This window comes from Thamnophis elegans, chromosome 4 (assembly GCF_009769535.1).
Source record: "Thamnophis elegans isolate rThaEle1 chromosome 4, rThaEle1.pri, whole genome shotgun sequence".
Lineage (NCBI taxonomy): Eukaryota > Metazoa > Chordata > Lepidosauria > Squamata > Colubridae > Thamnophis > Thamnophis elegans.
In genome coordinates, this window is record NC_045544.1 from 18,286,090 (window position 1) to 18,311,105 (window position 25,016).

The 25,016-nt window shown below is 36.6% G+C and overlaps 1 protein-coding gene across 12 annotated transcripts in view; it reads right to left on the minus strand.

Annotated features, from left to right (window-relative positions):
* Positions 1–25,016, minus strand: part of SNAP91 (synaptosome associated protein 91) — a 106,911-nt gene that overhangs the window by 66,480 nt on the left and 15,415 nt on the right. For all 12 annotated transcript variants that reach the window (XM_032215119.1, XM_032215130.1, XM_032215118.1 and 9 more), the window contains exons 3-7: positions 11,806–11,948; positions 7,874–7,949; positions 6,103–6,205; positions 1,805–1,898; positions 1,199–1,310 (exon numbers count right to left, since the gene is read on the minus strand). In XM_032215119.1, the coding sequence (XP_032071010.1) occupies positions 1,199–1,310; positions 1,805–1,898; positions 6,103–6,205; positions 7,874–7,949; positions 11,806–11,948 (528 nt within the window). The remainder of the gene's footprint in view (positions 1–1,198; positions 1,311–1,804; positions 1,899–6,102; positions 6,206–7,873; positions 7,950–11,805; positions 11,949–25,016) is intronic.

The window sequence follows — 25,016 nt, forward strand, 5'->3', positions numbered from 1 at the left end:
CCAACCTTAATTCTTTTTATTTCTTTAAACTGAAATCCCAGGAAAATCTGTTTCTAAGACAAAATGAATAATGAATTAAAAAAAAACCTTAGCTAACTGAGTGTGTTTGTAACCATTTGCCTGGTACAACTCCCCCCCTCCCCCTGATAGGAGCTATCAAAAACATGACAAGATATCTGTGCCAAATAGGAAGTTTGCTTCATTAATACATTGCCAAAAGCGTATGCTGAAGTGCTTATCTAAGCATCACTAAATACAGTATTTGGACAAAACCAGATGTTTGTAATAAAAAGCAAGCCTTCAATCCTTAAAATAGCAAAACAAGACTCTGGCCTTGAATTTGCTACCTGAATTGTTGAGGCTTAATCTTCCATAATAAGAAGAGCTGTGGTGGCGCAGTGGTTAGAGTGCAGTACTGCAGGTTACTTCTGCTGCCTGCCAGCTGCCTGCAATATGGCAGTTCAAGTCTCACAAGGCTCAAGGTTGACTCAGCCTGCCGTCCTTCCGGGCTGGATAAAATGACGATCCAAATTGTTGGGTACAATATGCTGACTCTATAAACCGCTTAGAGAGGGCTGTAAAGCACGATGAAGCAGTATATAAGTACTATTGTTATAATGACGCTGGCAACTGGTGCTGGTTCTTATTAATTTAAATTGCATAACTAAAGTGCTTGAGCACAGAAATGTTTCACATCAGTGGTGTAATCCTCTGACCTCTTCTACCGTTTCGCTGAGTCTGCTATCGAATGTGCACTTTGTGTGCGCATGCGCACCTGATGTGCGCCCGGGCAGCACTAAAAAAGGAACATTTTGAAGCCTTCCAAGTCTGCAAAGGTAAGTAGAACAGTGAGGGGGAGGGGAAATCCGCTGTGCCACACAATTTAGATTAGCTAGAAATCAGGAAATCTGACAATTCTAGTTAATATAAATCACGCATCACAGCTGATTGTTGCCCAGCTGATCATCGGAAATACTGGTTCGCCTGAACCGGTAGCATTTTTTTACTACCGGTTCAGGTGAATCAGTCTGAACCAGTAGCATTTCACCCTTGTTCCACACCTGTGATTAGTTAGTTAGTTAGTCAGTTAGTCAGATTACAGTATTTCTGAAGGGAAAAAATGGTTTAGCCTCCTTTTGAAAGAATCTGACCAAAAATAATCTGGCTACAATCATAGGCCCAGAAAAGAATCACATACCTAATAAATTAATGACTCCATCATTGTAACAAGCAAAAAGCTTGATGAGATCTTTGAACAGAAGCATAAATGCAGCATTTATGACCCCATTTGTCAGTTCATTTGGATGAACCTGTATAAGAAAAGCCCATGATTTATTACAGACATACAACATTCAGACTAGCTTTTCTTTCTGCACAATGTAAAACATTAGCAGATATATTTATTGTTCAGATTAAGGAGTCTAAACAGAAGTCTAAACAGAAAGTATGCTTCTGAAGATGCAGTAAATTCAGCTATGTTAAACTACAAGAATGAACAGCTCAGGTTAGGCTGCTAGAACTAATGAAATTTAGATAAACCCAATAAGAAATTGAATATTAATGCACATCCTTTTGAAGTTTGTGTAACACTAATGGTGAAATGATGACACTTGGTTGTGACTTTCAATGAAGCGCAAAAAGGTAATTCAATCTTCAGCCTTCAGCCATTTATTTTTTTTCTGCAGCTTGACAAAATACAATCACTTTCCTTTTACAAATTAAATGTTTCATGGTTGTTTTAATATTCCAAGTAAGAAGTGTTTTTCTGTAACCATAAAAGTTTAAGGAAAATATAAGCTCATACATCAAATTCAAGAAGTGCATCTATTTGTCCTTGTAATATTGGCATGCTCTTCAATAGTTTTTCCGGGGGCATCGTCCTCATTACACCATCAGCCCTGAGGAAACAAAAGCAAAACCAACTTATACATCTTATTGTATAACAAATACTTTGAGGCAATCTGCAACACTTTTTTAAAATGTTATATTCAATTCTGGATGAAGTAGTCAAATCATCTGCTACTGTCATCTGAAATTATCATTAATATTGATAGACTCCTGGAAATAAAGAAAAAAATATTGTATCTAAATATTTATTATTATCATCAACTAGTAATTGTTAATTTTCAATCAATGCTGTGTAAATATCATTGTACTGAAACAATATAACATATTAAGGTTTGTAAAAACATAAGGGAAAAAAGGGAACGATTAGTCAAATATATTAATGGCAACTCAAATGCCACAAGAGGAGTGAATTTGAATTTGAATGGATTTGTATGCCGCCCAATCCCGAAGGACTCCTGATTAACCTGATTAATAAATCTTCAAAATCTGTGGCCAAGCTCTTGGCATCTGCCAAAAACTGAAAACATCATTACCGACATTAGCTGGTGGCTAAATATCCCCATAAGTCTATAGCAAGAATAAACATTATAATAAATATTACTTCAGGGCAATATGTACCTTCAAAAGGATTCCCGTGTTAATTCATTTTAAAACAGATGGATAAGATAAAAAAATGTTTGTGCAATAGCAGGCAATCCAATTTTCATTATCTAAATTATTACTTATAAAGATGGGACTTTTAGCTTTCCCAATTTCAGCTCAATTGTTAGCCCCAACTTATATTTGACCTCTCTTAATGTCTTTGTAATGGATCACCTCTTGTTTTAGGTAAAAGTCATGTATTTTTCAAGCATTAAAAACTAGAATCTGGGTATGAAGCTTAAATTTGTTCCTTATTCCCATGAGAAACTGAATTCTGGATAATCCTAGCTTGAGAAACGTAGGGTAGAGATCTTTTTAAATTTTCATGGGCAAAAAACATATTAATTTTGTTTGTCCTCTTACTACCAAAACATTAGCTGTTTTGGAACAAGAATTTGGATTGTTTAAAATAGCAAAATGACTACTTAATCATCTAAATATATATTTTAACCTCCCGATTTAGACCATTTAGACCATTAGCATTTTATGAAATGTCTATCAAATTTTAATACTTTAACTTAGCATAATTTAGTTTCAAATAATCCTCAATCTGCAGTTCAATTTTATAGAAAATTGAAGTATATCATTATCCATTATCCTAGGTTATTTTATTCTACAATTAATATTAGTAATTTTCAAGAAAATTTGAATAAAAAGAATGAGTATCCTGTATACCAGATGGGATAGTTACCAAGGGATGGCTGTCCAACTTCAATAGATTGGAAGTAATATAAGACAGAATGCATGTTTTAAATTTGTTTCATGATTGTCCCATTTGACGTATTTGATGTTGGGAACAGTAATAAAGTTTAATATGTGAATGCTATTTGAACTATATGCTGAAAAACTAGAATTTGTTTCCTAAAATTTCTGGATTTATTGTGCACCGTGGATAGCCAATATATTGTTTTATTTTAATGGAGACAACATTAAACCAATTTAAAATCATGGACCGATATTGACTTATTTTCCATTTATGAATTAACTTTGTATTATTTGTAGGGAAAGGCTGACTAACATATTCTATCTGATCAGGATTTAATTTGTTATTAAAAAACTGAGTTGGTTCTTCCATATTTTAGTCCTTTTCTTTCTTCTTTGCATCAAGATTTCTTTATTTTTTTTATATGTTAAAGTAATACTTTAAAAAAACATATACGCAACCTCTGGAGTGTCTAGAGGTATAATCTGCTGCTTGGCAACAGAAATTTCTCCAACATGAAAGACTTTAATGAGTCCCTCTGTTTTGCCTGGCAGTCAGATGGAAAATACTATTTTTCCCCCCTATGAAAGTACTTGTACGTAGCCACATAAGCCTGGAAGTTAGAAAGAGAGAATCTATCTTATAAGTAAAAGTTTAAGCATTTGCTACAGCAAACCAAATTAAAAGCTGGGAAGCTGCAATGATAATTGAATTTGAATAGGTGGTTAAAAAAGAAGAAGTAATATTATACCTAATACAAACTCTTGAGATTTTGATATTGGCATAAACAATGGTTTTAAACAAAAGCCGTTAGCCATTTTTAATAGGCCATTAGCACTGGGAAATGCGCAAATGTGGTTGTAGAATCTTAGTTAAAAAGAAGTCCTGTATGAAATATAGCCACAAATCATAAGGGAATGAACCAGAGGTGGTATTCAGCAGGTTCTGATCAGTTCTGGCTTACCCGGAGCAGACATTTTGAGTAATTCAGAGAACCATAAATACCACCTCTGACTGCCCATCTATTCTCTGCCTCCCGAGTCTCAGCTGATCAGGAGGGAATGGAGACTTTACAGTATCCTTCCCCAAGCCACGCCCACAGAACCAGTAGTAAAAAAAATTTGAATCCCACCACTGGAACGAACTCTTCAGTGATCTATTTCATACACACTTAGATACTTTCTGATTGCATCAGGAACTATAGTGCAATGTTCTCTACAAAAACTGAGTGCAAATCTGGCCTGCAGGAGTCCCTGACAAAGGTCATCTCTTAAACTAGGCTGATAGTCAAGTTCCTTCAAAGCCAATTTAGCTACAGACACTGTTTCACTGATACTCTTCCCCCAAAGACATGCCCTTAAGTGAGAACGCAGTCCTATTTCATAAAGATCTGATAATGCATGCATGACTCCCTCACAAGGCAAAAAAAGGCACAATGGATGTTTATTGCCACAGTTCTATTACTTCCTGATGGGTGTTCCGATGGCCATAAAACCCAAGCAGTAACTTAGTTCAAAAGGCTAAAACTTGAGAGGAATAAGTCCAAGTACTAGAGGAGGAAGAAATCAAAGATGTTACTACTGAGTGGCCACAAATGCAAATGCAAATGCAATTGAGGTATGAATAAGATGTCAAGACTTATGGTTTTTATAAAGAGCAAACAACCTTTGTTCAAATACTGTTAACAGTAAATGAGAAATTAATTAAAAAATTATATTATTTTTTCTTAAGCCTAAAAATGAAAGATGAACAGGTGAAAAGTGCCCAATGATAGTTTGGGCAAAAATTTTTTGGACATAATATAGAATTAAATAATTGTAGGAAAGAAACTATAAATTGACGATGGCAACTACGTATAAAGAAAACTTGTATAAAATGTTTTATAGGGGGCACTTTCCACCAGCGGGGCTAGCAAAAATGTTTAAAAATATGTCCACCAAGTACCGGGCACATACTACCATAGGTGGTGGACATGTCCAAAAGCAAAAAAAAAAAACCAAACATCTGGACGAAAGTGCACATGTGATTAGAAAAAATGTTAAGGCAACACATGGATTATAAGCAGAAGTATTTCTGTTAGGCATAATACCAGAAAAATATGACAAAGGGAATGTATATTTGATATTACAGGTTTTGACAGCAGTCAGAATTGCATTTGCACAATTTTGGAAAAAACTAGGAAACACCAACAGAAGAAGACATAATTAAACAAATATTAGACTGTGCAGTCTAATGGATAGTTTAACACTGAACATAAAGAAAAATAAGACGCAAAGTACTTTCAAATTTGGGGCTTCTTTTATCAATGGTTGGAAAATAGAGGTAGAAATTAGGATGTTAAAAAGTATTATTACGTAAACAAATTGACTCAGACAGTATGATGTCCACTAAGCACATATTGTATGTAAAGAGAAGATAAATAAATGTATTATATATTAAAAAAAAGATGTTACTACTGAAACTATCAGAAGAAAACTGATGGAAAGAGAAGGAATTCAATTTTTAAACAGAACATGATGTGAGAGAAGGCAAAAATCTTAACAAAATATTGAACTCTTTAGACATTCTATTGGATAAACACACAAAACAACCTGTGTTATACTTAACAAATGGCAATACTTGCATGCCAGAATGCTTTTTAATATTTTTTCAGTTTTATTCCTTTTTAATGATTCACACAAATGTAATAACAGGTGATTATTAGAAATAATTACATCAACAATACATCAATTTGTTGTGTTGAATAGTAGTATAATATAGTACAGGACATTGTCAGAAGTATTTACATCAACATTCAAGTTAGGTTAGGTTAGGTTAGGATAGGATAGGATACCACCAGAAACAATAACAGCAACATTCAATTAATTACACCGCAACATCAATATTGATACTAAATAAAGACAGCTTACCCCTTTTTTACTCTTGCAAAATCAAATGCCATTTGTCTGTATGAAAATGCTTTTTCATTCAGATATCTACTGTAGCGCCTGATAAAAGTTGACATATCGTATCCTAGAAAAAGAAACCATAATATGGAAAATTTTGATTTATTAATTTATTACAGTGAGTGAGAAAAGCTGATAGTTAATGATGCAAACCTATTGGATATTTCTGTCATTATTCCAACCACTCTAAAAGTCTAAGTAAAAGAAGGTCCACTTTTACAGTAATTGCCTAGCTACTAACACCAAACCAAAATTAGTTATTACTAATGTATTAGTATAATATATATAGCTTTTTTATTCTTTCTCAATCAATGAATCCAAATCTCTTCTTTAAATACAGGTCACATTAATAAACCCCAAAGGGAGATCAGAGAGTCTCTTGTAAATTTCAAGGTACAACTAGTTTTGAATTACAGGCAATACTTGTTACAGTAATCACTGGTACACATTCTGATCTAAAGAACTGTTAAACTAGAAAACCATGGCTGGACCATTGTGTATTGGTTGCTGATAAAATAAAGACAAGCTGCAGTATATGTTTGATAGGGCTATGATGAAAGAGTGAGAGGACAAATCCTCTATCAATATCCCTGTAAGATTTTACTTAGCTCTGCAATGTGCTCATGAAATTGTGCTACATACAGTATAGCAGAATTATGCAATCTTTGCATTCCAGGATTTAATTCATAGAATCCTATATGGAGTTATTTTGTTGATAGCCTTGGGGAAAGAGTACACTACTAAAATTTCAGGAATCAACAACTACTTTCATCTTAGAACAGGGGTGTCAAACTTGCATCATCACATTGTTGTCACGTGACATATCCCAACTTTCCCCCCTTTGCTAAAACAAGGGTGAGTGTTTCACTCTGTCTTAGAAGGTTTCCCCTTTTTCATTTTTTCTTTACATTCTCTCTTTTCTAATTAACCTGGCTGTGAGATATTTAAACTTTTCTGTATTAAGAGAACAAGGCACCTACATTCCTTCTAAGATACTCACATCAACAAACGTCAAGTGACAGCCTGCCAAACCATATTTCAGAGGAATTAACAGATGTAAGGCTGCCTACAGTTATTTTTTTAACAAAACATGTTTACCAGGAATTGGAAACTTACACTAAAACTGCCTAGGTCTGACATCATAGCAAAGAATCAGTATAACAATCCTTTGCAGAATATTGAGCCTGGTATAAGTTTCTTGCTGCTTATTAAACAAAAATGGCCATTCATTATCAAGCATCCAACTTTATATTTTATTTTTACCCTCATTCGATATCAGAGAACCATATCTGGAACATAAACACATACAAATAAATTTACTTATATTAACTGCATAATCTTTATTAAATTAAAACCTGTTTCCCAGAATGTAAGTTTTTATTCACACACACTTCACACTAAGGACTAGTTTTCTGCTTGTTGATTTTCTTAAGAAAAATGCTATTTAAAAAAAAATAAAGTGGCATTGTTTCACTTTAACTGTGACTTAAAGTAACAATGAGGCAGTATCTCAAAGTGCTTGGAAAGATTATTTTGGTGTGTTTAGAAAAGTACACAGAAATGTAGATTAAGAGCAAAGATAAATGTAACCTTTACTGTTTAAGTTTGTGATATTTGCTTTCATCTAAATATGTAAGACTAAACAACGATGAAAAAAATGTTATATTTCTGCCAATGTTATTTTCTGTAAGTAAGCTAACATACTAAACTTGATAAAGAGAATAATTTTTCTTACCATGTGATCCACTTTTGTCCAAAAAATTGCTGAGATTGAATAGTGTGTTTCTAGATGCCAAATACTGAATAAATCTCTAAGAGGGAAAAAAACAATAAAATTAATTATATTACTCTTCCTTTTTTATAACAGATCCCAAAACATGTTTCATTTCTGCTAAAAAAAATGCAATATTTCATTACATAATTTATATCTAATTTGTACATATCTCCAGTTATGTGTGTCAGCTTTTATACAAGTACCTAGACACAGAGAAGGTAAAGGTAAAGGTTCCCCTCGCACATATGTGCTTGTTGTTCCCGACTCGAGGGGGCGGTGTTCATCTCCATTTCAAAGAACCAGCGCTGTCCAAAGACATCTCTGTGGTCATGTGGCCGGCATGACTAACGCCAATGACGCACGGAACACTGTTATCTTCCCACCAAATGTGGCCCCTATTTTTCTACTTGCATTTTTACATGCTTTCGAACTGCTAGGTTGGCAGAAGCTGGGACAAGTAACAGGAGCTCACTCTGTTCTGTAGCACCACCTTTACCTTTAGACACAGATGGCTGTTCACAAATCTGAATATGCACTGAATCCTTCCATATTAAAAAAAAATTAAACCATTCATGTTGTATTTAGACATACCAACGTTAGAAATCAATTATTTGCACATAAGACAAGCTTTAATCTAAAAATTAACAGACAACTGCATTTTACATACAACCAGTAAGTACCTCTGATCCAGGGGTGGGTTCCTGCCAGTTCTAATTTCTTCTATAGAATTGGTTCCACAAATCTACAGTGTTGTTTAGAGCCAGTTCCAGCTCCCTCCCCCCACCAGTCCGCACATCATCAAGATGAAGAGCGAGAGGAGGAATTCTGGGAGTTGAAGTCCACAGGTCTTAAAGCTATCAAGTTTGAACACCCCTGGAGTTTTTTTTCTAAAGAGTTGGGGATGCAAGGGTCTTGTAACTTGACAGCTTTAAGACTTGTGTGCTTCAAATGCCAGAGTTTCTGAGCCAACATTTTAGTTGCTAAGCAAGAGTGTTGTTAAGTGAGTTTCACCATATTTTACAAGTTGGCCACACCCACCTAGTCACATGGCCGGCAAGCCACTCCCACCCGGTCACATGGCTGGCAAGCCACTCCCACTTGGTCACATAGCCAGCAAGCCACTCCCATAAAGCAGGCCACACCTACAGAAGAGGTTCTAAAAAAATTTGAAACCCACCACTGCTCTGATCATATGTAAAATGCAGTTAACATATTGCTTCTTTAACAAAACTGACACAAGATTACTGCTAACTTATACTAAAGAAGCCATGTCTCCTTGGGTCATCGTTTCAAAGTTATTTCTTTACCTAAATAGAAAAACAGAATTGTGAACAGCAGGTAAAAAAGTAGTGGAAGCAAGAGCAATTTCTCACTTCCTGTTGGCTTTCCCATTGACTTTCCTTGTGGAAATTTGGCAGGGAGCACCAGAAATCTCCTTCCCTTCCCTTTCCAGCAGGCAGTAAAGGAAGCAGGCTGGGTGGGACAGGGAAGGAGGGATTGTGAGACTAGTTAAGAAACTGTCAAGCAACACTGAAAATGAAGATCAGGTTGAAGGATGCAGCAGCAGCCAACAGCCACAACTTTCCAACTTTCATTACCTTGGGAGTCATTGAGCCCAAATTTTGGACAGATTCTATAAATTAGCTCATCAGAGGTGCATTGATTCAAAAATGGTTTCCCTATGTGCACCATTTCTCCCAGTTAAAGTTCATGACAGGTTAAAGTTCACAACAACATTTGGCAAAGCAGAGCACAACCTACTCATCTGCCTGGAATCCACACTGTATAACGGACATTAATTCAATTGAGCGAGACCACAGGCATTTCATGAGAAGAGTACTCCACTCCTCTGCTTGCAATAAAATAGCTTATGCCACTAGGCTTAAAATTTTGGACCTGGACAACCTAGAACTACGCCGCCTACGGTCTGACCTAAGCTTAGTACACAAAATTGTCTGCTACAACATCCTACCTGTCAAAGACTACTTCAGCTTTAACCGCAATAATACATGGGCAAACAATAGATACAAACTCACAGTAAACCACTCCAAACGCGATTGCAGAAAATATGACTTCAGCAGCAGAGTTGTTAATGCCTGGAATGCACTACCCGACTCTGTTGTTACATCCTCAAACCCCCAAAACTTTAACCTTAAACTGTCTACCGTGGACCTCACTCAGGGGTGGGTTTCAACCGGTTCGCGGCGGTCCCCACAAACCGGTTGGTCGGCGAACCCGGAAGTAAACGGCGGAGGGCCCACCCATCCGCCCGTGCTCCTTGCGGGTCTTTGAAGGCTTCTGCGCTTCCACGCAGGCGCATGGTACATACAGCGCCTGCGCGATTCTCCACGAGCAGCTGGAGCAGCACGCAGGTGCTAAGACGCATGCGTGAACTGCGCGCGTGCACGAGGACGCCGCCGGCCCCGTTCCAACCGAACCGATTGGAACGGGATAAGCAACCCACTACTGACCTCATTCTATTCCTAAGAGGTCTGTAAGGGGGGGTGCATAAGTACACCAGCGTGCCCTACCGTCCCTATCCTACTGTTCCCATTTATTTGTACTCATTTCTTATGTATATATGTATACCTGATTATACTTATATGTTTATATGTTATATTCATACTTACACTTGTTTTCTCATACATGCTTGACAAACCAAAATTAAATAAATAAATAAATACTTCTTGGTAAAATAAAAAAAAATGTGGGATAGACAGCCTCCCCACCAGATGGAGTCATAACTGGTTGACGAATCACACTCAGCGTCTAGTCCCTAATGGAACTACATCTTTATGGAGGGAAGCAAGCAGTGGGGTACCTCAAGTTGCCGTTTTAGCCCCCGAACTCTTCAATATCTTTGTGTTATGAGAGTTTTAGTGGTATATAGATTATATTAAGGAAAGTATTGTTTTCCATTTGAATTTCAATTCAGGAAAACTTAAGATCACGTTTTACTCTTACAGTGCATGAAATTATTCTGGATAAACAATAAAATAATACTGTATAGTCTGAATAAAAGGGTAGAGACCTCACTCTATATGCTAGGTTTCTAAAAGAGCAAGTAACGTGACCAATGTAGAGAAATGCCAGTTCACATAAAACTAAGTTCTCACTCTCCTCCAGTTTTAGATAAACGAACTGTTTTCTTTACTAGGCAAACACTGATTGTGTATGGCAGTGGTTCTCCAGCTTTGCTGGCTGGAGAATTCTGGGAGTTGAAGTCCACAAGTCTTAAAGTTGGCAAGTTTGGGAACCACTGGTGTATGTGATATCAGCAGATATTTATTAAAACTGATAAGGGAGGCTCCGTAAATTAAAAAAAACTTTAAAAATAAGATTTGAAGCAAATACTTTGCCACACATTCAAAATAAAAAAATAAAATGAAATGAAATCTCAGTTCGTAAATACACACATGTAGTGTAAGAAAATTTAAAAGGTTGCCTCTTTTTAAAAATTATGAAAATATGTGTTGATCAAAGCACTTTTCTTTGTATATCAGAGAAGTATAATCTTATTTTTACATAACAACACTAAACTCTTTCAGAGGTTTCAAACATTGCATAACCAAAGGCCTAACAGTTACATACCTAAATCCTGAATTTCTATACCCTCTAATATCTATTTCAAATGATTCCCAATCTCCAGGCATATCTATTAGATGCATGAAATGCTGAGGTAGAATTATCTCCTTCAGTAAGCAGAGTGGATCATTTACTCTCTGAAACTTTCATACAGAAAACCCCACATAACCTAAATATTTTATACTGCCTTAACTGTGTATCAGACAAGTTGACTACTTGCTACAACTTTTTCTTTTTTAGTGTCTATGAGACAAACACAGGCTTTCTTAACAATCCTTTGCTTTAGCTTTGAGGACTAAAATGCTTACCTCATTGCCATGAACCATTAGATGATGTGTTGTAACTAAGGCTTTGAAGACAACAACCCAACTAGTGTTTGTCGCTCTCTCAAAGAGGGTATCAGCCATTTGTGGAATGTTGACATTTGTCTCATTTGTGGCCTGGATTAGATCTACAATATTTGGAGAAGGAGAGAATAGTAACTGTAAATATAGAGAGAAGATGATGTACTGGTTAAAGAGAGTATAGTTACAAATTATTGACCAAAATCATTACACTATACAGTAGTAATTTCACTTTTTAAAAAAGGTGAAGGTTAAATTATTATTCGGTGCATAATGCTTAGAAAAGCCAATAGAAGGTAAAATGGAAAACAGTTTCTTACTGGATGGTCAAACATTATTGCTATTACCAAAGTTTATTTTGTGAGAGTTTGTTTTTGCAGTGAATGAATAACAACAGGAGAAGAAATAGTAAATAAGCAAATGATAAATATGTGGCCCAAGTCCATTTTGGATTTGGCTCAATTAAAATTATAGCCATATTTGTGTATATGTATAAATGTTTTGCTGTTTTAATCTTTTCAAACTCACACCATTCCCATATCAGAAGAAAACTGTAACCAATTAATGAAACCACATTTTTTTTTCTTTTGCTACTTTATAGCCTTGCCTTTGAAAATATTAAATGAGTAACCTGTACAAGGGACATCTTTTTTACGTTATTCTCTCATATCCATTTCTCCTACAACAGTTCATGCGACAATAGCTGTAGCAGAAGTAAATTCATTAATTGAGACTTTTCAGCCAATATATGAAGAGTTGGTTTAGAATCAGCTCAGACATTTATCTTTTCAGTATCTCAAGTTTAGTAAAGCAAAACTTTTAGAACGAGAGAGAGAAACGGGGGAGAGGGAGGGAGGGAGGGAAAGAGAGAGAGAGAACCTATGTTTTTATACATGACTGGATATTATACTATCAATCAAGTTTAGAACTGAATAATTATCGTTGCCCAAATCAACTGTCCTTTTAGGCAACATGTAATAGATACACAGATGTCACATTACAAACACAAAACAAGCACACAGAAAACGGCAGGTATTATCTCGATTTAAATATGTCTGCCTAGTCATGGTATATTTTATTGATTTAATGACAAACGTTTTTTCTTTCTTATAAGCCTGTCTAGAAGCTCAGTGACCTAATCATGACATGCTATAATAGAGCAGATTAATGTGAAGCAATTTATATTATTGCAGATTTATTCTTATCACTATGCTCATATCGATTCCTATGATGATCATATTTCTTCCTGTTACATTTCAGTAAGAATTGCTATTATTTATAGTTTTTAATCTTAGGAATGGGAAAAGTCAACGCTGCCAACTCACCATGGCTCACTCCCCACGGGACAATTCAACAATTCAATTTAATTATTTTATTTTATTGTTTGTTTGTTTGTTTACTGTTTGTTTATTGGATTCCAATAAACAAATCCAATAAATCCAATAAACAAACAAACAACAATTATTTACAATAGTTTAAAAATATTTTAATTTTTGTCATTCACATTTCATTTTGTCTCTCCTTTGGCATCCTTTCTTTAATGATTCTATCTCACTATTTCTTCAACATTACTGTAACTCTTGTCCCTTGGCGAGTTGGCCAAGGTTAGTTGTCATAGACCTTCCACAGTAGTGCTGTATATGCTTGGAAAATTATTCTAGAGAAGTTCTTTGGTGAGCATAGCACTCCTCTGCTATTACAGTAAATAAAACAGCCTGATTGTTTTTGAGCCTGAAAAAAGATGTGGCTGCTTTAAGGGTTATATTAACTTTTTAATGTAAACCATCCTTCCAACAATCATAGTCACCTTTAGACTAGCATGGATACCTGAAAAAAATAGGAGTTATTTTAATAAATAGTAAAGAGATAATATAAAGTCGAAAATACTTCTTCTAAATCATTTTCAAAGAATGCACTGCACTAATACCCAGCAGTAATTTTTAATTCTTTGAAAACCTATTAATAAATTCTGTGTTTAAAATCAAATGAGAAAGAGATGTATGTGTACTGTGTACATAAGATGGCGCATCTCTCTATACAAAGAGGTTCATGAGGCAGGGAGTTAAAATTGTTTCAATAATACTGTAAGAGAGCAGGCAGCAATAAAATCATTGCTAAATAATCATTGTTATTGCTAAATATAAAATACACAAATAATCATGACATAGAGAAGGTTATGTGATATACTGTTAAATGCTTCATCAGGGCACACTCACAACTCTAAATGTAAGGCAGCAGTAGTAAAGTTACCACTATAGTACATGATCAATGATTCCTGGATATGTTGAATCAGAAGGAATGAAAAACAGAGAGAATTGCTTTCATTTCCCAACATTTGTCATCTAAGGTGGCACTTTCATTCCGATCATAAGGATGACTTCAAGAGAATTGTAATTATCACGTCATAGAATTCTACATCAATTTATATATTTTGGGGGGGGGTGAACCTACTTGAAAAATATGCTCTTACTTCATACAGGTAGCTGTCAACTTTGGACCACAACTGATACCAGAATTTCTGTTGCTAAGGAAATTGTTGTTAAGTGGGTCACCCCCAATTTTACAACCTTTTCTGCCAGAATTGTTAAGCAATTCTCTTTAGTTGTTAAGTGAATCACTGCAATCATTAAATGAATTAATTTCCACCACTGACTTTCCTTGTCAGAAGCTATTTGGGAAGGTCACAAATGGTGACCACATGACCCCAACAGTCTTTAGTACGTGCCAATTGCTAAGCACAATCAACTTCTGGTACCCGCATGAATACAGCCATTCAACTTCCTGAGGAAACCACGTATACTGTGATTGGGGAAAAAAATACATGCAGACTAGTAATCTGCAAACACAAACACCTCCTGATTTGGTAAATGTATTTATATCACTTTTATCTGAGGAATACAAAATCTTAAGGGACATTTTAGTTTGACTTAACGGGCGATTTGTGATTTATATAGTTGCCTATCTCAAATACATAACTCAATCGTGCTTCTCGTCACTTTAGTCAGACAAACAAACAAGCCAATCGTTACGTTAAACAAATAAAAATGAATGTGATGTCAAGAAATAATGATGGCCAAAAATCATGGGGGGATTCAATAAGAAGACTGAGACACTGGATTGGGGGCATGTTAGTGATAAGAATCCTTCTATCTCCCAAGATATGGTACTGCCAGACCCCTCCAAAGAGATCAAGCAAATGTGATGAGGCATTTTTACTTCAGCCTCTTCCTGGCTGGCTGGCTGGCTGGCTGGCTGGCTGGCTGGCTGGCTTATCACAATCTCCAACTGTGAACAAAAAGCTGTATCTGGCTTGTTCAGCTGGGAGGGGATTTAAGCAATGATGCTGCAACTTCTCAGTTGCTAGGAGGAACTATAGCATCTGGCTCTGTGCTCTATACCCTGGCATTTTGATCTCACTCCTGAAGATGGACCATGAAAGACACAATAGCAATAGCAATAGCAATAGCAGTTAGACTTATATACCACTTCATAGGGCTTTCAGCCCTCTCTAAGCGGTTTACAGAGTCAGCATATTGCCCCCACAGTCTGGGTCCTCATTTCACCCACCTCGGAAGGATGGAAGGCTGAGTCAACCTTGAGCCGGTGAGATTAGAACCGCTGAACTGCAGATAACAGTCAGCTGAAGTGGCCTGCAGTACTGCACCCTAACCACTGCGCCACCTTGGCTCCTGTCGAGCTGTCACTTGTCTCAAGGTGGCTATGTTTGGGAAACAAAGTTGCAAACCCAGTACAATTTTGTCAGGACGCAATTAATATAGAATACATTAGATAGTTTTAATAGTATTCTCACAAATAGAATAGATGCCTAATTTTTGTTATAACACCACATCAGTGGTTATATTGCTTTCTCAATATAAGAATGCCTACGTCATACCCAACTACTCTTTTGTTAATGATCATCTCTCATAACTTTCTCCCATCAACCCTTAACCTTCCCTCACCCAACAACAACTATATGCCTATTTAAAACTTCATACAACTGATGGAAACCAAGATAGAGCATCACAAAGGCTTTTTTTTTGTTTTAGCTTATTTTTTCATAGCATTTATGAATAGATTTAGAGTGAATCCACTGTTTTTTTCTCCAATTATTAGTAATCAGTTTGAATTGACATCTTTTCTTAACTCCAAAGTTGTATCACAAATTAAATAATGGTATAAGAATAATGCAATGTTTTTTTCATTTTCCCTGAGAACCACTCAATTTGAAAATTTAAAGCAGCCAACTCCAACACCAACATATACTGTTTTACAAGCAGTATATTTCCTACATGTTTACTCCAACCTTTCTGACTCAGGGAACCGGGAGTGGTGGTGGTGGGGGGAGGGGATGGTTTCATGTATGTGTGCGCTGCTTTCACAAATATAGCTTCACGGATGTGCATGAACACATGTGCACTCGCCCACCACTTTCGTGGCCCAGTTCCAAACAGACTAAAGCCTGACTCTGTGTTGCAACCCGGGAGTTGGGCACCACTGGTCTAAAGAGAGTTCAATATGACTTGCAACACTTTGGTAACTGATCAAAATCATGGAGGTCAATCATTTAGGTTTTCAGTTAAAACAAGGAAGGTTCGTGGGAATGATTAAATTGCCTTGAGTTAGTTAAAAATAATACAACCTGGTAGGGTCCGATTCTGGCCTTCTTTTTCATGTATGAAAGCAAGTATGGGTATATCCACAGGGATATATATTCACTGTTTCCATTTTTCAAAGGAGGAACAAGCCTGCAAATTACATATCCATCACCTTATTAAGCACCATTAGCAAGATTAATACTAGTTTAACATTTATATTGGAAACCAAGGGACTGGCTGGAACAAGAAAATCTCCTAGCAGAGGAACAGAGTAACTTTAATTGACGAGTATCTCAGAGTCAGGCTTCACAGATTTAATGTCTGCATTTGATTTTTTTTTTCTTCCATTCAATCGTGTTTGATTTTTGGAAGATTTGCTGGGACAAGTGCTTGCAAATTTTTTGGCAAGATTTTCTATGGAGCCTTTCTGTAAATTCACTCCACAGGAGCGCAACCAGTTTTGCGTTTTTAAGAGCAGTTTCCCATTCTGTCTCAAATACTGGGTGGAATATAGAATACAGCTATCCATAGTCAACCTTTGATTAAATCTAGATGATAGAATTCCTTCTATCAATTGACCTAGCACCTTTAATACTTTTATGGCAATCAAAATAGTAAGAAAGAAACAAAAAGACTAGATCACATGCTCTCCAACAACCAATGCCCAGATAAGCAGGGATTAATACCAAGCAAACCATCAAGCAGAAAACAATATCCTAATGAATATGAGAAAACCATACCCCCCTCCCCCACCAACACTGGCAGGGCAACCTACTGTACATAAAGAGGAAGCAATTCCACATAACAGAAACAACAGAATAAAATATTTAATACTTTTAACAGAAATAACAAAATATCAGAGTTGGAAGGGATCTTGTAGGTCATCTAGTCCAACCCTACATCCAAGCAGGAGACCCTACACCATTTCTGACAGATGGCAGTCCAGTCTCTACTCAGTCAGATTGTCACACTGATATTACCTAGTTGAATAATGAAATATCTGCAAGGAAACAAACCAAGGTGAAGAGAGTATCAAGAACTCCACAGTCCCATGAATGACATATATTCTTTTATACTCTAATTATACTTTTTAATTTTATAATAACATATGATTACAAGAAATCCTCATTCCACAACCACAATTGGAACTGGCAATTTGGTTGTTAAACGAAGCGGTCTTTAAGTGAAGCCACAAGTTTGCTTATAGATAGATTTCAGCTTTCCTTTGCTTTATAGAAGATTATAAATACAAGAATTGGTTACTTTTTTCATCACCATCTTTACCACAAACAGCCACTAAATGAGGACTGCCTGTATTATGATAAATATAACTCACAGGTACAGATTTAATTTGTATTTCATAATTTATGTCTTATAAAGTTCAATATTTTATTGTTTTGAGTTCCATAGTAACTCCATACTGACAGAGAACAAAAAGCTATTTCACAACTTTATAGTTGACGTCCATAAAATTTACAAATATGGGTTATTCTTATGGCCGTTAACCCTATAGCAAATGTCATAATATGTTTTTATTTTTGGTTGGTTAAAGATCAAAATGTAGTTTACTAATAGATAATAAAGAAAATAATGGTGGATATTGTTGACTGCATATTTGAACAGATAATATCCTAATTTCCTTTCTTCTTCAGTTTGGCTTCTTTTCTGGCAGAGCAAACAGAAATTTCCAGACTCTAAATGTTTTAACAATAGCAATAACTATTAGACTTATATACAATTCCACAGTGCTTTTACAGCCCTCTCTAAGCGGTTTAGAGTAGGCATATTGCCCCCAACAATCTGGGTCCTCATTTTACCTACCTTGTAAAGATGGAAGGCTGAGTCAACCTTAAGCCTGATGAGATGTGAACTGCCAAATTGCAGGCAACCAGCAGTCCGCAGAAGTAGCCTGCAGTACTGCACTCCAACCACTGCGCCACCGCGGCGGCTGTCTTTAAATGCTGAAACTCACTTCATCTGACCCCATCAGAGCTACAGTATATCCACTACAGTGGTGGGATTCAAATAATTTACCAACCAGTTCTCTACCCTAATGTCCAGCTGGATAAGTGGGGCTCGGTGGTCATGTGATCCTGTGGGTGTGGCCAATCAATGTCCCTCAGGATGATGGGCATTTCACCTTAGTTGTTACAATGGTAATAAGGGTTAACTGGAGAGGCAGTTTCTGTAAGCAGGGCAATAAAGATTAGGCTAGATATAACACCAGAATGTTTCCTTCCTGCCTTCCTTACAGGATTAGCCCTGTAAAGTGGGGAAAAACAAGAGATTTCTTCCAATAACCGGTTCTCCGAACTGCTTAGAAAGTTACCAACCAGTTCTCCCGAATAGGTGCGAACTGGCTGAATCCCACCCCTGATCCACTACAAGCCTTTTCATATATTTACCAGAAGGTTGCAAATTACATATAGAATATAATCATGAATGGGAGGCGTAAAAGCTTTTGTAACAGAATTGACCATCAGTACAATTCTCCACATGATCCAGAACCAGTAAATGCAGCTTCTGGATAATTCTGACAGCTGTGCACACTTTTCTTCTCAATTTTAAACTCTCCATACATCCTGGCAAATGTTTGAAAGGAATTTATTTTGCTATCTCTTGTTGCTTACTGTTTGTGTTGCTTCTTTTTTACTCATTATTTATTTATATATATATTTTTAATGGAATACCTACTGATGCTATTAAAAAATAAACAGAAAGTGCAGGGGGGGGAAAAAGCGATGGAAGTTATAGAAATAAATGTATGTAAATTAAATTAAATAAAGATACAGATACTCCTCGACTTACAAAAATTCCTTCAGTGACCGTCTGAATTTACAACGGCACTGAAAAAGTGACTTACGACCATTTTTCTCACTCACGACCATTGCAGCATTCCCACGTGACCAAAAAGCAGATGCTTTGGGAACTGACTCACATTTATGACTGTTGTAGTGTCCCAGCGAGATGTGATCATTTTTTGCGATCTTCTGACAAGCAAAGTCAATGGGAAAACCAGATTCACTTAACAATCATGTTACTAATTTAAGATTTACTTAGCAACGGTGACAAGAAAGGTCATAAATGAAGCAAAATTCACTTAACAAATGTCTCATTTAGCAACAAACATTTTGGGCTCAATTGTGGCCGTAAGTCAAGAACTATTAGCATGTAGAAAATTAGTGGGAAATGAGGAGTTTGAGAAAGCACGGTCTTGTATATCATAGCACTTTTAATTAAAATTCAATTTGCAATTACATTTGCACTAATTTAAATACTAACCAGCAACAATTGGGGGGGGGGGGTTCAGATCAGACGGATCACAGAAATCCACTGCAATACTATGAATCAGTGTTGCCGAGCAAACAAGGGATAACTGAATGTTGAAGGAATAAATATTCTATTAATAGCTTTCTACTTTAGGAATATATATGCTTTAGGCATTTATGCTGCACAAACATTTCTTTCAAACCATGTTGAGGTTACACTCCAGAAGTGGTATATTTACATAATGTTTCTTGATAAACGGTGCTTCCATTTACAGTGGAAGTATTTGTAATCATTCTATTTTTAATCAAAATAGAGATATAACAACTTCTGGCAAAATAATTAAGCACTAGCTATTAAGCAGTGATTTACCTTCCATTTGAAAATCAAAGTATCTTTTAATGAGGAGAGTTATATTCTAGGGAAAATCAGAGGGTGTATTATTTTTAAAAGCTGTTTGGATACACACTTTTCAGACTTTTTTTTAGAGTAGAACCGTTAATAGAACAGTCAATAATGGACACCCGCTTTGAATTAAATTTTGCTACTGATTTAGTGATGATAGCCTTATTTCCTACAAGTTCAGACTATGTAAAAATCGATCATACGTCAGTATGTGAGTCTACTTGCAGAGGAAGAATATTGTACTTCATAGTAGGGAGATAAGTGGCTCCAAAATGTACTAAATAAAAATAAATTTAAAAAGAATGTTAACTGAACCACACCGTTTTTAATTAAATAATTAGCTATGGAAACTGCATTTTTATAATTGAAAATTGTGATTTTATTTATTTATGAGCTATGGTGGCGCAGTACTGCAGGCTACTTCTGCTGCCTGCACTTTGGCAGTTCAGGCTCAAGTTTGACTCAGCCTTTCATCCTTCTGAGGTGGGTAAAATGAGGACCCAGTTTATAGACCCAGCAATATGCTGACTCTATAAACTGCTTAGAGAGGGCTGTAAAGCAATGTAAAGTGGTATATGTGTAACTGCTATTGCTATTGCTTTATTAAATTTATTTGCCACAAAGTAACTCTTGATTATTATTTGTTAATATTTGAAGGTGTTATAAGACTCTGTAACTTAATTCAGAGTTCTCAACAAAAGCATCACTCAATGATGATAGTCAACCTCGCTCATCATACTAATGAAGCTCAGCTAAAGGATAGATGATCTGATGCTCAGCATCCTTGGCCAGTGTAGTCAATATCAAGATACAGTGGGAAATGTAATTCAAATAGGTGGATTGCCTATTGCAGTTTAAATAAGTGTCTATCGAACACATGGATTAGTTCTCTCAAACTACCCTAGAATAATTTAACAAGTGGAAGAGTTTCCCTAATGGTTCTATGTTAAAAAATACCTTATGTTCTATATTGAAACAAAAAGGAGGAAACAGACAAAAAAGTACCCCTAGTATTTTGAGAATATTTTCCCCCAGAAAATTTTATATTGCTAGATTACCACTGAGTAAAGAGGAACCAAGTCCCACTCAGGTATTTTTCTGAAGAGGAGGCATGGAAACAGATGTTAGAAGCATATAGATCACACACTAGGCTCACTCTATATCACCCCAATTTTCAAAGCTTATTTCCCTATGTTCAATAGAAAGCCATTTACTGAACTTCATATAAGCAGGAAATCTGACAAAGCAGTTCTACACTTCATGTAGCAATAGCAATAGCATTTAGACTTATATACAGCTTCATAGTGCTTTACAGCCCTCTCTAAGCATAGAGTCAGCATATTGCCCCCAACAATCTGGGACCTCACTTTAGCAATTTCAGAAAGATGAAAGGCTGAGTCAACCTTGAGCCGGTCAGAATCAAACTGCTGGCATTGAGCAGCAAGTTAGCCTACAACACTGCACTCTAACTCCTGCATCGCCACAGCTTATATGTAAACTTATAAGTGCTACTGTATTTTTCGGAGTATAAGATGCACCAAGGTTTTGAAGAGGCAAATTTTTAAAAAAGTTTTCACACACTGCAGACCTCCCAAAAATGGCCCATTTTTCATTTTTTAATAAAAAAAATTAATTTTTAATTTAAAACAAATACAACATCTTTCCTTACATGCTATAGAAAGTGTATCAGTTGGTTACAAATAGATTTTTGTGCATCTCTTCCACAGTCAACAAACATAATTCATGTTAACTCAAGCGGCCCAAAATGGCCCATTTTTCATGAAAATCGACCTGTTTTTTTTCCAAAAAAGGGGCATGAATAGCCTTTAGGAGGCTTGTAGAGTGCTCCGGGGAGGGGGGGAAACAGGCCCATTTTGTGTCAAAAAAAGGGCATGGATAGCCTTTAGGAGGCTTATAGAGCGCTCCTGGGGGCTGGGAGGACAACACTGAGCAAAAATCAGCCTGTTTTTTGCTCATTTCTGTTCTCCCCAGCCTCCAGGAGCACTCTGAAAGCCTCCTAAAAGCTATGCAATGCCATTTTGGTGAAGGGGGCGAAGTTTCGGGAGGCAAAAAAGGCTGTATTCAGTGTATAAGGCGCACCCAGATTTTCAGCCTCTTTTTTTAGGGAAAAAGGTGGTCTTATACCCCTGCAAATGCAGTACTTATATTCAAGAAAACTTAAACAGAAGTCTACTGCCCACCTCTGTCTCAACAGGGAAATGTAAATTGTCTGGATTAGTAAACCCCAACCCCTTTATTCATATCCTGTACATGTATAGATATAAAGCCTGAATTTGTTTATGATTTCTCATTAGACGTAAAAAAAATAGTAAAAGATAATATTTGGATTATTAGCCAAGTAGAGAAGGAACGGGAATAATCAGATGCCTTAATTTTCCTTTCACTTGCAAGTCGTACGAGGATCAAACTCATTAAAAGGATGTAGGATCAAAAATAAGGGTTTAAAATTAGCATGGAAGACTGTAAGAAATGATCTCAGCAGTAGTGACTAAGTTCCAACTGAGAAAGCTTCTAGGTTAGCCTTTTTCCTTAGCATTTCCATTCAGATCCTAATCTGAACACTGATTCCTTCTCATGAGTAGGAGTCAAAGCATCAAGTATATATCTCTGGGCTTTCACTGAACATTTTGCCATCGTACCCTAGTTTCGGAGGTAGATCTGGAGCAAGAAAACTGAATCTGGATTTCTTGCTCCTCTATTATGACTTTTTTGAGCAGGGAATCCCCTGGAGTCTTCAGCTACTGGCACAATTTGTTTCTCCCTGACCTTTAAAGCACACACTTCAATGAACAGCAGAATTCTTCTGAAATTTCAACCAGTTTGGTATTCTTCCTACTATGGTAGAAAGCTTGTTTGATAATATCCTTAAATAACCTTGATGTCTTGGTCCTATTTCATTGCAGGTCTACAGCTGTTCTCAGCAGTTTTGACCAAGGTTTGAGTCTCATATCAATCACAGGCTGTACACACACAAGTAGTACAATTGCAGAAGCCAATGGACTGCTTCTATTTTTCCATAGTATAGCATTGAAGTGTAAAATCACACTGCAGAACAATGTTGTCTGCTACCATGTGATGTAATACAGCCACCCCACATTCACCACCGATCAGCAAGATCATGAAAATGGATTAATGGTTGAAAACTAGAAATTATAATGCAATACTAAATTCAGAACATTGACCTGAATGCAGTTACTGTACCAGCTGTCAAATCTACCCTATGCTGTGCTTTGGTGAACTGTGATCAGAGGTGGGTTCCTACCAGTTTGCACCTATTCGGTAGAACCAATACTAAAATTCAGAACATTGACCTGAAATGCAGTTACTGTACCAGCTGTCAAATCTACCCTATGCTGTGCTTTGGTGAACTGTGATCAGAGGTGGGTTCCTACCAGTTTGCACCTATTCGGTAGAACCAGTTCGTCAAATCCACTGAACCGGTTAGAAGAGGTTCCACCAGGGGACCCAGAAAGCAGGCCACACCTACAGAAGAGGTTCCAAATTTTTTTGAAACCCACCACTGGTCCTTGGATATGATTATTCTAGACTAACATGCTCATATTTATAAAACTCAGTGCCTCTGTGAAAGGTAAGGGTGATTACTGCGTTTGTGATGCAATCAGAACATTGCGTGTGTTGAAGTTGTTTTAACGCAAACCAAAGATGCCTTTTAAAAAACAAGTTTACATCATATTCTTATGCATGCCAGTGCTGTGTGTGAGGTAATTTAATGTGGTTCTGACAAGTGTCGTCGGCATCTTCATATCCGGTCACATGGGTGGCAAACCACTCCCACAAAGGAGGCCACACCCACAGAGTAGGTTCGAACAATTTTTGAAACCCACCTCTGACTGTGATCTAACACATGCAACCCAAAAGAAAAAATATGAATATGAAGTACAATTATGAATATTTCAAAAATCATCATTGAACTGGAGAACCAATCTTCCCCAGAACCATACTACTAATGAAATTTATATTGAAGAATATCCTTGACTAGCAAGTTTATACTAAACATTATTATATTTAACTTTGAATCAAATTTTCTTTCACATTTTTGTTTTAAAAGGCCTTTAAATGGAAAGAATGGGAAGGCATGCGTAATTGCAACAATAATCATTGTAGTACTACGGTATCTTATTTTCCAACCGCATTCAATGTGTAGTGCTCAATGGAACTGCATCTACATGGAGGGAACTATGCAGTGGGGTATCCCAAGGCTTTGTCTTAGGACCAGTACTCTTAAATATCTTCATCACTGATTTAGATGATGGGATAGATGGGGAATTCAACAAATTTGCAGATGATACCAAACTAGCAGGAGTAACTCCAGAACATATGCTTAAGATCCAGAAGGATCTTGACCGACTTCAGCATTGGGCCCTATCCAACAAAATGAAATTCAGTGGACAATCACGTCAATATGAGCTAGCAGTGTGCTGTAGCTGCTAAAAAAGCCAACACAGGCTACACTGAGAGAGAGAGAGAATAAAGATCACATGAAGTGTTAATACCACTTTATAATGCCTTGGTAAGACCACACTTGGAATACTGCATCCAGTTTTGGTCACCATGATGTTAAAAAGAGGTTGAGACTCCAGAAAGAGTACAGAGAGAGAAGAGCAATAAAGATGATAGGGGACTGGAGGCTAAAACATATAAAGAACGGTTGCTGGAATTGGGTATGTCTAGTTACTGAAAACAAGTACCAGAGGTGACATGATAGCAGTTTCAGTATCTAAGGGGCTGTCAGAAAGAAAAGGGAGTCAACCTATGTATTCTCCAAAGCACTTAAAAACAGGACAAGAAGCAATGGATGGAAACCAATCAAGGAGAGAAGCAAACTAGAACTAAGGAGAAATTTCCTGACAGCTAGACTTCCCT